This window comes from Epargyreus clarus, unplaced genomic scaffold (genome assembly GCF_041222505.1).
Source record: "Epargyreus clarus isolate Ecla_fem2 unplaced genomic scaffold, WU_Ecla_fem_2.2 ptg000003l, whole genome shotgun sequence".
Lineage (NCBI taxonomy): Eukaryota > Metazoa > Arthropoda > Insecta > Lepidoptera > Hesperiidae > Epargyreus > Epargyreus clarus.
The window spans coordinates 5089115-5107848 of NW_027332211.1; the positions used below are offsets into that span (position 1 = coordinate 5089115).

The 18734-nt window shown below is 37.1% G+C and overlaps 2 protein-coding genes across 2 annotated transcripts in view; one reads left to right on the forward strand and one right to left on the reverse strand.

The window, feature by feature from the left end:
• Positions 1 to 3841: 3841 nt before the first annotated feature.
• On the forward strand, positions 3842 to 4862 carry LOC140751007 (peptidyl-prolyl cis-trans isomerase). Its single transcript, XM_073084801.1, has 2 exons — positions 3842 to 4051; positions 4160 to 4862. Exon 2 carries the CDS (start codon positions 4169 to 4171, stop codon positions 4745 to 4747), a length of 579 nt encoding a protein of 192 aa, XP_072940902.1. The 5' UTR covers positions 3842 to 4051; positions 4160 to 4168; the 3' UTR covers positions 4748 to 4862.
• A 420-nt stretch (positions 4863 to 5282) lies between these two features.
• The window catches only part of Oatp30B (Organic anion transporting polypeptide 30B), a 60970-nt gene continuing 47518 nt past the window's right edge, over positions 5283 to 18734 (reverse strand). The window contains exons 9-17 of the mRNA XM_073084812.1: positions 13892 to 13999; positions 12979 to 13209; positions 12190 to 12354; positions 11629 to 11830; positions 10541 to 10710; positions 9328 to 9583; positions 8532 to 8723; positions 8295 to 8446; positions 5283 to 8200 (exon numbers count right to left, since the gene is read on the reverse strand). Of these exons, the coding sequence (XP_072940913.1) occupies positions 7509 to 8200; positions 8295 to 8446; positions 8532 to 8723; positions 9328 to 9583; positions 10541 to 10710; positions 11629 to 11830; positions 12190 to 12354; positions 12979 to 13209; positions 13892 to 13999 (2168 nt within the window). The 3' untranslated portion in view covers positions 5283 to 7508. The remainder of the gene's footprint in view (positions 8201 to 8294; positions 8447 to 8531; positions 8724 to 9327; positions 9584 to 10540; positions 10711 to 11628; positions 11831 to 12189; positions 12355 to 12978; positions 13210 to 13891; positions 14000 to 18734) is intronic.

Below are 18734 nucleotides of genomic sequence, written 5' to 3' on the forward strand. Positions count from 1 at the left end.
TGAAAAAAAATATTTGTCGAAAATCCATTCATTTTTTGTTATTGAAAAAAATATTTGTCGAAAATCCATCCGATTTTTCCTATTCTAGTATGCTCTGCTGGCACTTTAGTGTGAGTTCTGAGATTAGTTATATTTTTAAATTGTAGCTATGTTACTAGTATACATAAAACCGATGAGTTCCCGCCATCTGGTTACGTGGACATGATTGAAAAAAATATTTGTCGAAAATCCATCCGATTTTTTCTATTCTAGTATGCTCTGCTGCCACTTTAGTGTGAGTTCTGGGATTGGTTATATTTTTTAATTGTAGCTATGTTACTAGTCTACATAAAACCGATGAGTTCCCGCCATCTGGTTACGTGGACATGATTGAAAAAAAATATTTGTCGAAAATCCATCTGATTTTTGCTATTCTAGCATGCTCTGCTGGCACTTTAGTGTGAGTTCTGGGATTGGTTATATTTTTAAATTGTAGCTTTGTTACTAGTCTACATAAAACCGATGAGTTCCCGCCATCTGGTGACGTGGACATGATTGAAAAATAATATTTGTCGAAAATCCATCCGATTTTTGTTATTCTAGTATGCTCTGCTGGCACTTTAGTGAGAGTTCTGGGATTGGTTATATTTTTAAATTGTAGCTATGTTACTAGTCTATATAAAACCGATGAGTTCCCGCCATCTGGTTACGTGGAAATAATTAAAAAAAAAATATTTGTCGAAAATCCATCCGATTTTTGCTATTCTAGCATGCTCTGCTGGCACTTTAGTGAGAGTTCTGGGATTGGTTATATTTTTAAATTGTAGCTATGTTACTAGTCTATATAAAACCGATGAGTTCCCGCCATCTGGTTACGTGGAAATAATTAAAAAAAAAATATTTGTCGAAAATCCATCCGATTTTTGCTATTCTAGCATGCTCTGCTGGCACTTTAGTGTGAGTTCTGGGATCGGTTATATTTTTAAATTGTAGCTATATTACTAGTCTACATAAAACCGATGAGTTCCCGCCATCTGGTTACGTAGACATGATTGAAAAAAAAAAATTGTCGAAAATCCATCTGATTTTTGTTATTCTAGCATGCTCTGCTGGCACTTTAGTGTGAGTTCTGGGATTGGTTATATTTTTAAATTGTAGCTATGTTACTCATCTATATAAAACCGATGAGTAACCGCTATGTGGTCACGTGTACATGATTGTAAAAATATATTTTTCGAAAATCCATCCAATTTTTGTTATTCTAGTATGCTCTGCTGGCACTTTAGTGTGAGTTCTGGGATTGGTTATATTTGTAAATTTTAGCTTTGTTACTGGTCTACATAAAACCGATGAGTTCCCGTCATCTGGTTACGTGTAAATAATTTAAATAAAATATTTGTCGAAAATCCATCCGATTTTTGTTATTCTAGCATGCTCTGCTGGCACTTTAGTGTGAGTTCTGGGATTGGTTATATTTTTAAATTGTAGCTATGTTACTAGTCTACATAAAACCGATGAGTTCCCGCCATCTGGTTACGTAGACATGATTGAAAAAAAAATATTTGTCGAAAATCCATCCGATTTTTTCTATTCTAGTATGCTCTGCTGGCACTTTAGTGTGAGTTCTGGGATTGGTTATATTTTTAAATTGTAGCTATGTTACTAGTCTACATAAAACCGATGAGTTCCCGCCATCTGGTTACGTGGACATGATTGAAAAAAATATTTGTCGAAAATCCATCCGATTTTTTCTATTCTAGTATGCTCTGCTGCCACTTTAGTGTGAGTTCTGGGATTGGTTATATTTTTTAATTGTAGCTATGTTACTAGTCTACATAAAACCGATGAGTTCCCGCCATCTGGTTACGTGGACATGATTGAAAAAAAATATTTGTCGAAAATCCATCCGATTTTTGCTATTCTAGCATGCTCTGCTGGCACTTTAGTGTGAGTTCTGGGATTGGTTATATTTTTAAATTGTAGCTTTGTTACTAGTCTACATAAAACCGATGAGTTCCCGCCATCTGGTGACGTGGACATGATTGAAAAATAATATTTGTCGAAAATCCATCCGATTTTTGTTATTCTAGTATGCTCTGCTGGCACTTTAGTGTGAGTTCTGGGATTGGTTATATTTTTAAATTGTAGCTATGTTACTAGTCTACATAAAACCGATGAGTTCCCGCCATCTGGTTACGTAGACATGATTGAAAAAAAAAATTTGTCGAAAATCCATCTGATTTTTGTTATTCTAGCATGCTCTGCTGGCACTTTAGTGTGAGTTCTGGGATTGGTTATATTTTTAAATTGTAGCTATGTTACTAGTCTATATAAAACCGATGAGTTCCCGCCATCTGGTTACGTGGACATGATTGAAAAAAACATTTGTCGAAAATCCATCCGATTTTTTCTATTCTAGTATGCTCTGCTGCCACTTTAGTGTGAGTTCTGGGATTGGTTATATTTTTTAATTGTAGCTATGTTACTAGTCTACATAAAACCGATGAGTTTCCGCCATCTGGTTACGTGGACATGATTGAAAAAAAATATTTGTCGAAAATCCATCTGATTTTTGCTATTCTAGCATGCTCTGCTGGCACTTTAGTGTGAGTTCTGGGATTGGTTATATTTTTAAATTGTAGCTTTGTTACTAGTCTACATAAAACCGATGAGTTCCCGCCATCTGGTGACGTGGACATGATTGAAAAATAATATTTGTCGAAAATCCATCCGATTTTTGTTATTCTAGTATGCTCTGCTGGCACTTTAGTGAGAGTTCTGGGATTGGTTATATTTTTAAATTGTAGCTATGTTACTAGTCTATATAAAACCGATGAGTTCCCGCCATCTGGTTACGTGGAAATAATTAAAAAAAAAATATTTGTCGAAAATCCATCCGATTTTTGCTATTCTAGCATGCTCTGCTGGCACTTTAGTGTGAGTTCTGGGATTGGTTATATTTTTAAATTGTAGCTATGTTACTAGTCTACATAAAACCGATGAGTTCCCGCCATCTGGTGACGTGGACATGATTGAAAAATAATATTTGTCGAAAATCCATCCGATTTTTGTTATTCTAGTATGCTCTGCTGGCACTTTAGTGTGAGTTCTGGGATTGCTTATATTTTTAAATTGTAGCCATATTACTAGCCTATGTAAAACCGCTGAGTTCCTTCCCCCTGGGTACGTGAAAATAATATTAAAAAAAGTTTTGTCGAAAATCTTTCCGATAGGTACTATTCTAGTATGCTGTGCTGGCACTTTAGTGTGAGTTCCTGGGTCAGTTATTGTACAAATGTATCATTTTATTACTAGGCTTTGCAAAATCGACGAGTTTCCACTTTTAAATAACCTTTTTGCAGATTTTTTTTTGGTTAAATTTTTGTCAATTTATTTTATCAATAAATTATTTTTTAAGTTTATTTCGCGAGAACTATCACTGAAAACTATTAGGAACTCCAGGTATTACCTAATTACACTAATCAATAGCTTTTTTTTCAATTTTGTAGAAAATGCTCTGCTGTGTGAAGTTAGCAGAGCATTATTTCATTCTGCTTTATCTCCGTGAAATCGCCAGAACTATTCCTGAAAACTATCAGGAACTATAGAACTCATGTGCATGCGAATAGAACTCTCATTTTTTAGTGCTCTGCTGGCAAATGCTGTGCTAAGTTCACCAACATAACTTGGTCGCACTTTACCCCATACTCTATGGTTCTGTGATCATAACCAAAGACAGATAATATAACAGATAATTTCAGACAAATCAAATCATACAAATGATTAATATACTCTGTTATCTGCTCCGTTAGGACTATAGTTGTTCTGTGGTTATCTGTGATGTAACTAACATGTATAATAATATAATAATACTCTATGGATGTAACGTAAGGATTATAGGTGTTCTGTGGATTTAAAATTTTAACCTCAAATAAAAATACCGCAAATCAAATAGAATTGTTCCGATTCCGAAAATCGCGCGATCAATGCTAGCTGTGGCTGGCGTAGGTTACTATTGGAGAAAAAGAATAATCAATAAACTGGTCTTACTAAATTCTAATTCTTAAATTAGGTAGGTTAACATACTTGTATTTTTTGTCAATTTAGTATCTGCCGATATATTTTATTGGTGTAGTGCTAATAAAATTAATTCTTACTTTTTGGTAAACTGACCTTTCAGAATTATACAATGGCCATAACAAGCCTTTTGCGTCGAGGGTTTATTAATGGAACTGTGTTTTCTGCCGCTATGTTACGTCATGCGTCTACACAAGCAGATAAAAAGGTTTTCTTCGATATCTCAGCGGACGGCGAACCTTTGGGCCGGATAGTCATGAAACTTCATACAGAAGAAGTACCTAAGACAGCTGAGAATTTTAGAGCTCTTTGCACAGGAGAGAAAGGATTTGGATATAAGGGTTCATCTTTCCACAGAATAATTCCCGCGTTTATGTGCCAAGGTGGCGATTTCACGAATCATAATGGTACTGGTGGAAAGTCTATCTATGGCCGCACTTTCCAAGATGAAAACTTCAAATTAAAGCATACTACTCCAGGAATCTTGTCCATGGCTAATGCTGGCCCTAACACAAATGGATCCCAATTTTTCATCACTACGGCTGCTACTCCGTGGCTTGACCGAAAACATGTTGTATTTGGTTATGTTGAAGAGGGAATGGATGTTGTTAAGAAAATGGAAAGTCTAGGATCTAAAAATGGAAAACCATCGAAGAAAGTTGTAATTTCTGAATGTGGGGAATTAGATTAAATTAAGGATAGTCATGTAAACAATGGATATATTATTTTCTAAGCAATTGTAAGTTAAAAAATAAATATAGTTTGAGTAGATTAAAAATAACTGTTTAATTTTCCAAATATTTCATTTATTTATATATATTAAATTAAAGTATGTACCTATTCATATCCATTGCAATTGGACATTTACACACCTTTATAAGTTGAAAATTCCGGGGTAGTAATTTATTTGTGACCGACCTCTGCTATTGATCTAAATAAAATTTAATCACTGGGGTTGTTACAAATTTCTATGGACAACAACAGCCACTTACCATTTATGTTGTTTATATGTTGTAGGTGTGTTACATGAAAAGCAAGGAGCTTAATATTCATGTTGGTTGTGGAAAGTTGCAGAACAGTTCTATTTTCTAACTGCTTGATAATCTTAAATATAAATTATAGGGCCTACTTTGACTACTACACCAATATCCAGTATCCTAATCTGAAGACTTCAATTTTATGAATAAGATGATTATTTCAAAGTGAACAAAAGGAAATAAAAAACATTATATAAAATATGTATGCAATTTTATTAATCACTAAATGCAACAAATTATTTTAGGGAGTTGCTATGTTCAAACATTAATTTCTGTGAATGACATAACAACTTAAAGTACAGCTAAGTCAGTATCAAGTCTTAGGACCTATGTAATAAGGCATTTAAGATAAAACACTCTCTTCATATCAAACTATTTCTCTCTTAACAATATCTGATAAAATTTACATTGATGCTTTTCTCTGTCTTTTATTTTATATCTCAGATAAATATATTGTTTTAAATTCTTCATACTAAAATAATATTACTACAATATTAATTGAGTTCTTATTTTAATATAGCAGCCACTAAATTGACGATTTTAGTACCATTTAACATAAATATCATTACAATTTAATTATGAAGTAAATGCGTAAAGTAGGTTTCTCTGTTGTCAATCAGTATTATATCAACAACATTATTTGCTAAAATTCCGTGATCGTTGTTGTAATATAAAAATATTGTAAAAATGTAAAAAATTAACCAAGTTACATATTTATGATACAATAATTTGTTTATAATTTAGTGTATATTAACACATTTTTTAAATATGTACCTTAATTTTTATTCAATTATTTCATATTGAACTTTAAAATTGCGATTTCCTTTTGTTAATCTTATTGATTTTAATAGTTAAGTGATGAATGTTACAGATTATAAACATTTTAAGGTAACTAATAATTCATGATGTCAATTACAATAATTACTCTAGTATTAAGAATATTTTAAAATGAATATGGCTGTTTCTATAGTCTCAAATTAATAAGAAGAAAAAATATTTGAGTGTACCAATGATAAATTACCTCAGAAATAGTAAACACAATATCTATAGTGTATAAATGTAATGTAGTTGTACTATATACAAAAACAACAATTTCATGAAACACACGACACATTTGAGATCATAAGATATACAGGAAAACTTTAATAATCAATCAGCTACATGCTGTCGAACTAAGTTTAGTGTTGTTTTTTTAATTTGTTTTATATGTTAAATCTTAATGCAAAAAGAAATGAGTATCGGATATTTTACGTCGGGTAGAACAATACCAATTTTATTCCAGATGATAAGTTTTCATTTCTCCTGTTAATTTGTGCTAAATTTTCAATGTGGATTTGATATTTATAATTTTTATACATGTTTAAAAATAAATGTTTGTGCAAAGGACAATAATACGTTGTATTATAATGTCTATCGCGTATTAAAATAACAGTAATATTTGAAATACTTAAAATTGTTAATAGACAAGGGTTATTTGTTCTATTATTTTAGTTCTATTATTTAGTTTTTGTGTTGTTGGTACGTGATAAATTTGGTATGATACACATACCTATTCCTTGAAGATAATCTCAATGCTTTTACTATATGTACATAATATAAAAATATTTGCCATTGGTATATTTTAGCATTATGTTGTCAAAAAAGGAAATAAATATGTATAAGCAATAAAATGTGGACATCATTTTGACCGTGACTTATTATAAAAATTTTGACTTCCCTAAAAGAACATTGATGTATGTAATTAAGTACAGTTCTAAAACTACCGATCTGTACACAACTATTTTTAAATCACACACAGTTTTCCTGGTCATTTTGGATTCATAATTCAGATTCAGACCTATAGTTACACATAACTGAATACATATGCATAATCGAGATAAAATGTGAAAACCTACATAACAGAAAAATACTAGTAGTGATGTGAGTATTAAAGACAAGAGACTACATTTCTATACGCCAGCAATTTACCGCATCGAATTCTCCGTAAACAGAATAAAGGAAATAATGTTCTAGATTATACTACCATTAAGACTTGCATAAAGCAATTTTTTTTATTTCGATTACAGTAAGCTTCGAATAAAACTACATTTATTTAAGATATGATTCTTCATCACTTGCTCTTGCCAAAGCTTGGAAAACTATTAGTATAGTCTTTTTGGTAAACACATGATTTATCATAATCTCCCAAAAGAATATAGAAACGTTCTCCGTTGCGCCTTTTTATCATATAGTTTTAACTCATGAATCCGTCAGGTTTAGCAAGGACTAATCTCCAACGGTAAAATAAGTTTAATTTCACTAAATAGTCATCTCACTCAAAAATTTGTTCTCACTTCAATCGTAACATTTTTACTAATCGAGCGACTGAGATTCAGAAACGTTCATCTCGCTCCGACGGAGGTCGGGCGCGGGCGCTCACACGCGCGGGTCGAGCGGCGACGTGGCGAGCTGGTCCACGCTGCGGCCCTTCTGGATCTGCAGGCTGAGCTCGTTGGGCTCCACGGTGATGTGGTGCGACGAGGTGCGCTTGTGCTTCGACTCGGGCGGCTTCATGTCGCGCGAGCCGGTGCGGCGGTGGCGCAGCACGCCGCCGCCCTCGATGAGCCGCTTGCTCTCCTCGTCGGCGCACTTGGCGAGCGGCAGCACGGTGAGGTCGAGGCTCTCCATGCTCTTGATGGCGAGGTGCTTGAGCTGCTCGAGGCCGAGGTCGCGCGAGTCGGCGCGCGAGTGCGCCTTGAAGTCGCGCGAGCCGCTGCGCGAGTGCGCGGGCAGGTCGCGCGACGCCGAGCGCGGGAAGGCGTGCCGCGCGCGCTCCTCCTCCAGCGAGTGCTGGCGCGCGCGCGGCTCCAGCTGGATCGTCTTGGAGTCGTTGCGCAGGTGCCGCGACGCGACCAGCACGCGCGAGTTCTTGCCCGCGGCGCCGCGCGACTGCGACTCCTGCGAGTACTGCGAGTCCGTCCGCTGCAGCTTGTTCCTGAACGACTCGTGCGTCGTGTCGTGGCTCAGGGTGCCGGGCTCAATGGGCGTCGTCGTCGCCGAGCTCGGCCCCGATGTCAATCCCGATCGGAAACCACTCGCGTTTTCGGCGGAAGGTAATTCCTCAAATACTGAAACGAGATGGAAGTTTGCTTTAAATAGACTTGTTTTATGAGTCAAATTTAATCAAAACAACTTGTTAATTGTTAATCATGATGTACTTACATTTATCCAGACTGATAATGGATCCGGCGAGGTCCTTATGTGGGTCGAGTGGCGGCACGCTCTCGAGATGTCTTCGCCGTCGCACTAACCACCAATCGGCCAGGAAAATTCCCAGAGCCACGATCTTTATACCTCCGCAGAGACCGACATACCTAAGAAAATACGACAAATTATTTACAAATTCATATGTACAAGAGAATAATCATCAAATTAAAATTTTGTTCTATAAAAAATTACCTGTATCGGAACTGCTCAATGTCATACAGTAGACAGCGACCACCCTTCTCTCCGCTGCATGACTGTTTCCAGAGGATGCAGGTGGAATCGATAAGATTACCGAAGACGATCGGCGCCGGGATATAACCGAATAGCCGGAATATAACGAACTGCATCCCGAGTGCGAAGGAGCGCTCCTCTTCGCTTACGGATCTATAAAAATAAATTTAAAGTTTTGTTAATTTAATTATGCCTACTGCCATTACTGCGGCATGAAGCGTAAATTTAGCTATTGTAATTAATAAAATTCAAATTAGACAAGAGTCCTATTTGAAATAAAAGTTTTATTTAAAATATGTCATGTATGCGTCCTGTTAGATTATGATAATTAAAACTTCGCAGCAGATATTTATTTCATTGAAGAAGGGCGAGAAATAAGTCAAGTAGACTATATATGGCAAACACAGAGTTCTATCTACGTCATCTGATTTAATTTTTATTTTGAATGAGTATTGGACATTTTTGTTGACTTTTTAGGACTATTCAACCCGACTTTTTATTTAGGGTTCGTATTTCGATCCATTTGGATGGATCGCAATCACAGTCATCGGTACACTTAGCTTTTTATATTCGAGCTAAAGTTTAACCTACCTAAGCTCATAAGCAGCGGCATTTTAAACCACGTCGACAGGCACACTTTATTTTTTTTATACTCGAGCTAAAGTTTACACTACCTGAGTACAATCATACACAGCGGCATTTAAGCCACGCCGCCAGGCACACTTCAATTTTTACATTCTAGCTACAATTTACCCACCTGAGCACAATCATAAGCAGCGGCATTTGCGTGACGGCGACGACGAAGGTCATGAAGAACAGCAGCACGAGGAAGGGGAAGATGGTGGTGCAGGGCGGGTTGCAGGGGCCCGCGGTGGCGACGGGCACCACCGTCACCTCGCTGTACTCGCCGCGCGCGCTCGCCCCGCGCAGCGCCGCCGCCGCCGCGCCGCCCACGAGGGTGCTGCCGCCCACCACACCCACACCGAGTGACTCGCGGCTGTTCTCGTGTACACCTGATAATAAGTACACAATACTTTAGAGCAAACATGCTATCGTAACAAAATAAAATGTTATTAATTTAAATGTCGTTTTAGATCTAGCAAGTGCCAATAATATCTTACTAAACAATGATAAGTCTAGTGCACTGTCAAACATGATGATTATGGAGATCACATTTTTAGGGTGACTTTCTTATACGCTTATATACTAATACAACCTTGTGCGTAGCTATGTTCAGGGTATGGAAAGGCGTACGATGTTCAGGGTACGATTGGCGTAGTCGAGGTCGGTAAACTGTTTTTTTTTAATATATGCTATAGGGCATTTTCGGAAAATATAATATCTGAAATTAGAAGAACGTGACGCCGTTGTTGCTGTACACCGGCTCCATGTCCGTCTCCGTGCACAGGCAGTTGAAGTTGCCCCTTCAGGTTCACCTCGAGCACAGGATACACACTCACAGGCGCAGTTGGTGAAGTTGGACCGCGAGGAGAAGGCCGCGCAGCCGGCGTGGCACGGCGAGAAGTACGTGAGGCCGTTGTTGCCGCACACCGGCTCCATGTCCGTCTCCGTGCACAGGCAGTTGAAGTTGCCCCTTCAGGTTCACCTCGAGCACAGGATACACACTCACAGGCGCAGTTGGTGAAGTTGGACCGCGAGGAGAAGGCCGCGCAGCCGGCGTGGCACGGCGAGAAGTACGTGAGGCCGTTGTTGCCGCACACCGGCTCCATGTCCGTCTCCGTGCACAGGCAGTTGAAGTTGCCCCTTCAGGTTCACCTCGAGCACAGGATACACACTCACAGGCGCAGTTGGTGAAGTTGGACCGCGAGGAGAAGGCCGCGCAGCCGGCGTGGCACGGCGAGAAGTACGTGAGGCCGTTGTTGCCGCACACCGGCTCCATGTCCGTCTCCGTGCACAGGCAGTTGAAGTTGCCCCTTCAGGTTCACCTCGAGCACAGGATACACACTCACAGGCGCAGTTGGTGAAGTTGGACCGCGAGGAGAAGGCCGCGCAGCCGGCGTGGCACGGCGAGAAGTACGTGAGGCCGTTGTTGCCGCACACCGGCTCCATGTCCGTCTCCGTGCACAGGCAGTTGAAGTTGCACGCCGCCGTCAGGTTCACCTTGAATGGCTCCAAGTTGCTGGAAAACATATGTTTTCAATTAAAATTTAATATATTTATTTTCTGAAATTAATAATCACTTGCTTAAAACGGTGAAGGAAAACATCGTGAGGAAACCTGCATGCCAAAAAAAGCTTTAAAAAAATTTCAAAGGTATATGCAGTCTACCAATACGCACTTGGCCAGCGCGGTGGACTATGGCCTAATCCTTCTCACTCTGAGAGGAGATCCATGCCCAACAGTGGGACAGTAATGGATTGATGATGATGAAATTTAATTTAAAAAAAATATTATGTCTTGCACGACGAATTAAATCTAAAGTTAATCTGTTAAATAGTATTAACGAAATAAACTGTTTTAATTGCTGAAACCTCACACGTTCACACTAATTAGATAAAGATTACTTAGCCAAAGATTTACTTTAACAAATAAGATTATATAATTGTCTAACTCAAAACGCTATTATAAGAAAATAATAAGTGTAATAAAATAAAATATGTTTATTTTGTCTAAGTGTACGAACACTTACAAATGGTTATTTCTATGAAAAGTAGTAATAAAAAGTAGGATCTTAGCCACTGACAGGGTTTTGTACATTGGGGCTTCAAACACTCTATCGATCGAGATTATTAATTATTTAGCTTTACTCAGGGATGGAGTATTGTGTTGCCATTGCTTCATGTCATGGAACTATTCAAAAAAAGGTGCAAAAAGAGCTCTCCTCCAAAGCCGGCGATGCATTGGAGACTCTTCTGGTGTTGCAAATGTCCATAAGCGACGAAAAGTGCTTTCCATCAGGTAGTCCGTCTGCCTCATCGTTTAGTTATAAAAAAAAAACATTCATGTGCAGCATTGTTGTCAAGCCTTTCTTATTCCCCCAAAATCAAAATCCCCGCTACGGACAGACTATAACAAAACGAGTACACTATCCACCAACCTGTTATTAGTATAAGGTATGGTAGTGCCGGCCATCTTGATGTTGTCGCAGCCGAGGAAGAACAGCAGAGCGTAGCACGACAGGCAGATGGTGTTGGAGATGAGCACGAACTGCACCGCGCCCTTCGGCCGTAACTCCAGCCTCTTCAGTAGACACCCGCCCATGAAGATGCCGATGCAGGCGCCGGGGATCGCGATTGACCCTGATTATCATAAAAAGGAGTTTTATTTAAGGGTTTATAATATCTAAAGATTATCTTTGTAGTTCAGCTGAGGAACCGTATGAGGCAACATCACCGCTATTTATTTCTGCTATTAATAGCGGTATTAAGCGCTGTTTACTGTTGTGTTCTGATTGGAAGTGTGTGGTAAGGGAAACATACTTTTTCGAGGCTTTCTCCTTTCACTCCTCCTTTAAGCATTTTAGCTTATCCTTATAGTTTCGGATTTGACCCGGAAGGCCCATTTGTAAAAATCACCCTGTACATAAAATAAAAAAAAACAAATATGCATACGTCTTCTGTAGTGACAAATTGCAATCTAATGATCATACACCACTCACCAGTAAAAACGCTAGCCTGACTCTTGCCTAAGCTGAACTGGGTCTCGAGGTACTTGGGCAGGAACACCACGAAGCCGGACACGATCATCAGCTCCATGCAGGCGCCGAGACACGTCACCACGTACACCGGGTTCTTGAGTAGCCGCCACATTGACACCGGGATATCTGGGGATATGTGCCACTTGTAATTTGACTGATAATATACATCATCATCATCAAGTCATCACTGTCCCACTGCTGGACACGGTTCTCCTCTCAGAATGAGAAGGATTAAGCCATAGTCCACCGCGCTGGCCAAGTGCGTATAGGTGCGTAGACTTCACATACCCTTTAATTTTTTTTTATGACAATAGTACACAAGGAGATAAATATTTTTTCTACAAATGCATACCCTATTATGAAATTATGACATAATTCGTTTCTACATAGAAGATTGAAGATATTCCAAAACCTAAAAAGAAATAAAATTGTTTCTCTCACCAATTGTTTTTTTTTTATTTGAACTGAAATGGTTATGTGAGTTCGACATAAAGTTTTAAACACATTTTTTTTTGTTTCGTTTTTCCGTTCTAAGCTAATAAATTGCTATACATAATGATTTTCATGATATAATTTGGTATGAAGGAAAAAACTAAAAGAGCGTGGATATATAAAAAGGCCGTCATAAAAATATCTTCGTAAACAGAGTTAAGTAACGCTGTTAAAAATCAGTTGCCATTTCTCTCATAAAACGCCTATCCGAATACCGGGTGTAAGTAACACCGTTGTAAAAGTGCAGAGGTTGTTTACCTTTGATATCCTTCCCGTAACCGGTATCCTTGATGTCGGTCTGCGGCTTCGCGGGCGTTTTGGTCGAAGAGCCACTCGCCGCCGCCGCTTTCTCCACTAGACGAATCTTCTCCTTTTCCCTTACTAATACTTTTGGGAACGAGAAGAACGGTATCGCGACTAAGATGAGAAGCAGGCCGCAGAGTAGGAACCCACCCCACCACATCCCCACCCATCGGTGGTCACCTGGATCTGAAATAAAGGATACAATTATATTTCTTCTGTATTCTTCTCCGCTTTCTGTGCGAAATTCCTTGTTATTCCTTTGCTATCTCAAGATCTGACGATGAATGCCGTCTTTTGTTATGAAACTAGCATATTTGTATTACTTCTATTAATAAAAAATCTTTAAAAATAACCTTATCACACTCACACATCCTAGAAAACGAACAGGAGGTAAATTGAACTATCACAATTTTGATTACAATCTTTATCGCAACAAGTTATAGCTACGTATTTATTTTATCTTGTTTTCCAATACAGCGGATACGAACAATTTGTAATCTTGACTCTCTATCGAAATTATTCGAGTTTGATCTTATCCTGAAGAAAATTCGTATTCACTAGCTAAGCTTATTTTTATCAGAACCCTGAGCGTAGCTCGATCGACCATCCTATATTTACCCAAAGGTTATTCATTCCTAACTATATGATCTTTAGACTTTTATTTTAGAACACCTAATATGTAAAGGGATTCTAAGAATTGCCTTTTTTGTAATCCGCCTAATGTAAAGTGGTCATAACACAACCGCTCATGGATGTCTGTTATCGATCTAAAATAGGACATGGCGGACAAAACTGTTTATTACCGATGTTCTGAGAATTAAGTATACGTTATGTATCTTCAAGAAGTATTATAGATTTCCACACTTACCTATGGATATAATGGCACCAGAGAATGAGTCCATGTGAAATGAAAGCAAGTAGGCACCGAGCAGGAACCCAAGGACTGGTCCGAAAGCTGCCATGCTGTACATACATCCTAAAACAAAGTATTTTTTATATAATTACATAAATATTACATCTAAAAAGAGCTGCTTGTAAACATCGCATTGAAGAAAAAATCATTAATAAAGTCGGAATAAGTAAACATTAGTAAATGGTTGAAGGTGGTAAGAACCCTTTGTGGTTCAACTCTGGCGGCACCACCGCCATACCTTTTTCTGCCTCATAACAGAGTTAAGCGCTGCTGCTGGTTTGGAAGGTGTGGTAAGGGAATTCTCAGCAGCGCATCTGTTGCTGACTTCAGATATTAAAATACATAACCATAACTCTTATGATAGGAGAGATGCTAAAGGTACCAAACACGTTATGAGGAAAAATAACACAACTATATAAGTTTAAGTATATTATTTCATTTTAAACATATAAATAAACTATATTGTACCACGGGTACCGATAATCCTGTGTACCTACAGCTTAAAGCTACTTAAACGAGTTGAGCACGTAAAGGAACCATCAGGCGGTATTCGGTAAGGTACACGGTATGTAAATTTGTAGTTTCACATTCAAAACCGTCACAGTAGAGAGTTATTTGTTTCCACGCAAGCGAGATGCGATCGACGAGTGATGAGAGAAAAACTTATCTACATGCGTAATATATAAAATCTCTAATGTATTTTTTTCATTAAAAGCTTCCTTATATGGTTTCAAATAACCAAATATCCGTATAAATTAGATCAGTCGTTTCTGAGAAAATCGAGGACATGCAAGTTTTTTTTTATACTGATTAACCTAACGATTAAGCAAACGTGCTACCTGATGGAAAGTAGTCAACGCCACCTATGGACATTTGCAACACCAGAGGAGTCGCCAATGCATCTCTTTTGTACTTTTTTGAAGGTTACATTTATGTATGTATAAATACATAGCGGTCGAATGCACAACATCCTTTTTTTAAAGTCTGTTAAAAATAAATTCAAAGGGCTTGTGAATAAAAAATACTGGGACTCCATTCACTACTAAAATTTTAGGGCAATAACGAAATAAGACTGATTCAAAAAATTGTTAAGCCGATATAGAGGTTGAGGTCGACGCTTGAAAGTCATGGATTTTATATTGAGTGACTTGGTCTAGTTTCAATTCTATGAATATTTAGGGATATTTTACGAAGGGTACCTTAATCACTCGATAAGCTTATATTCTTTAAAAAAAATATGGGAACTTTTTACACGTTATGAAAACTCTCAAAGGATGTTTTGGGTAATCTATACTAATATTATGAAGAGGAAAACTTTGTTTGTTTGTTTGATTGTAATGAATAGGCTCAAAAACTACTGGACCGATTTTAAAAATTCTTTCACCATTCGAAAGCTACATTATCCACGAGTAACATAGGCAATATATTATATGAAATATATTTGATAAATAGATTTTGAGGCGGTACAAAGTTTGCCGGGTCAGCTAGTCCTTTATAAAGCATATTTATCTACTCAAAAGTATACAAGATGCGAGAGAGGGTACTTCGTAGGCACGCGAGTTATAAGCTAAGTTTTCTCAAATCATCTACAGTTTACAGTTGAAAGCTAAAGTCGACCGCACACGTCCGTTTAACCTGTTTATTTGCAATCCTTGTCAATAAGATCAGTTAAGAAAGTAATTTGCGAACAACTGTCTATCAGCCTTTCTTTTATACCTTCTTTGAATGATGAATCAGCTTAACGCCGTCCGCTAACAGGTTCGTTGTAAGACAAGTCGGTAAAAATCTGTACGCAATAGGGTTCCCAGTTGCGATAATAAATAACATGTGACTAAAAAAGAAAAACGATTGACAAGCAAGATAGAAAATAATACTCTACAATTTTTCCTTTGCCTATTTATATACAGTTAACAAAAAAAAATGATATTAAATAAAATCCCATACAGAGATACATTTAGTTTTCTTTTTTTGTATTACTCATCTGGAACATTTGAACGTTATAAGGTAACCGTTTATATTGTGTGATAAAGTACCCAAGCGAAGTCGTGATTAACTATTATAGATTTCGGTTGCCACCCCTGGTATACAGTAACACCAGTCTGGTAACAGTTACTTGTGTACCAGCGCTGCGGCAAATCTAGGTCATTCTAGCTGTGGCCAAACTGCGGATTTCGCGGCTAATATTAATGACATTGCTATCAAAAGTTCGGTATCAACCATTACGTTGGTACATTGCGCTACAGGCGGTAGGTATATTATTACCGTTTAGATTTATATTGTTACTTTTGTTATTGAACTATTTAATGCGGTGTACTGTTTTCGCCAGTGACGCGTTCGTGCCGTAACGCAGAGATCTATGTTTGGCGTTTAATTTAAGTTATAAATAAGCGTTGTAGAGGTAAAGGAATTGAGTCGTTTCTTAAAGATTTCCTCTTCTTTTAGGATCTTTTTTAAAAAAATCTTAATTCTTAATAGTTTTTCATTGTTTTACGTAAAACTAAAGTCACATCTTATTAACACGCTTTTATTAGCTTGGGTTGTACGTTTGTATGTATGTATGTATGTAACAGTAACGGAATCTTTGAGCCCGATTTTTATCCACTTTGAACGTTCAGTTTAATTCAAAATTTTAAAGAATTATCTAAAACCGATGACAATACACGATTTTAATAATTTTGTACCATTGTCCTTATCAACATCCTCAGGATTAACGATTTTCGAGGGGAGAGAAAGCGCCTTATGGAGCGTACAGGCAAAGTTACTAGATTGATTTTTAGCTATGAGAAATAATAATGTTATTTCCCTATAACTCAAATGTATTGAAACATATCTATAATGCCATCTTTTAGAATGATTTTTAGGATTCCGTACTCAAAGGATAAAACGAAACCCTCCGCTGTCTGTTCGTGAGTCACAGGGCTTTATCTCTTAAACCGTAATAGATAGACACTTGATTTTTTTTACAGACGATGCATAATGATGGTCGCTATAACAACAAATACTAAAAATTAATAAAATAAATATAGTTCAAAAAACTAAAAAACACGCTTTTATGACAAAATCGTGTTAATCCACTTATTAATTTTCGAAAAGCACCCCACACTTTTTCCTCAATTATACAATTTACTGTTCCTTAATTGATTCCTAGATTGAAAATTATTTTCTACTTTTTAGTTGATTTTATCATAAAAGCGTGTTTTTTAGTTTTTTGAACTATATTTATTTTGTTTAAAAAAACGCACTTTTTATGTGCTGGAAAATCCTTATAGATACATTTTTCTATAATTAATTCTGAATTGAATGAGCTATTTGTCGTATTTTTAGCTTTATCTCTATACTTCAAGTTTTTGCACTTGTCGACTAAACTATTTGAGAAGAATTTATTATGGATCTATTTATGTAGATGTAGATGTTTGCCAGAGGCTAGAATCTTGTTCTGTATACCAAAATCGGATATAAAAAATTACGAGAGCATCCTCGAGGATCAAACGAGTCCTCTTGGCGCACCTGCGTTGCTCTGCAGGATGCCAAGGGTCTAATTAAAATCTGCCGCTTCGACAACGTGTAAAGGAAAAAATCTACTATAAATAAATGTTCTCGATATTTTCAAGAAGGAAATATTTCAAGTTGTAGACTCTTCATATTTTTTCAATAATAGCAATGGTGTCGGAAAAATCCTATCGATTATTGGCAAACATGTAATATATTTGAGAGTTTATCAATATCCGTTTTAGCAGCGATGTAAGCTTTATTGTCATCGGGAAGTATATTTTTTATTTCATAAACTAAACCCTACCCTATAGTCTATTATTCTATAGAGTAGGTAAGACTACAGATAGAGTAAGACGAGAAATAACGATCAATCATTCTTCGTGAAGCTAAAGCCATTTCAATAGACATGTTCAAATACTCCGAAGCAGAATATGCCCGAAAGTACGGACTAAATTACTGTACTCTCCTGGTACAGATCACAGGTTATTATTACTTCGTATTAGTATATTCACCTTCTGGTCTGAAGGCCAATCTAATCTTAAAGGCATTAAAATTATGCATTTCCTCCTAATTCTTAGCGGTATGAGTGACAGGTGTTACAGGATTTTATTTAGATCCTATATCTCCTACTTTAATATTGTTCATGGTCATCCACGAATGGCAATGGACCCTTACCACATCGACTGTAATGGTACCGTGTTTCTTGATACATTTGTTGCACAAAATAGCCGTTAGCCGTTAATTTAGCTGATAAGATACGAACATACAGCTTTGCTACAGTATACGTTAACCTTTTCAAAATTAATTATTTCCTTGAAGTTTTATTATTATTAATAATGCAGAAACGTTTACGTGCAATGGGTCAAGGTAAATCGAGTTGCCAACGGACCAGCTTCGATGTTCGCTCGGGCGCGGTTTGCAATGCGCCATCCGATATTCTATTCGTCATTGAATTCTAGATTTCTAGATTATCAAAGCTAGGCATACGATATTAGTTTGTTTTACTTTTAAGGTCGCACTTTAGCATATTCAAGTGGACCAGCTTGGCTTTATTACGTATAACTTCCTTTGAAATTAGTAAATGATTTTTAATGCGTCTACACAAAAAAATGTATTTCCTCTAAAATAACATTCGAAACGCGCCTTTCGTATAGTTTAGTACAGTACTTAAATAGATATTTGTTTCACACCAGAAATCCTTCTGAATAAACACAGCACGATAAGCCCTATAAAAATAATCCTAGTTTTAGGATCTTATTTGGGCTTGCGCTGTCCGTTTTTCCATATAAGTCCTTTTTCATCATGT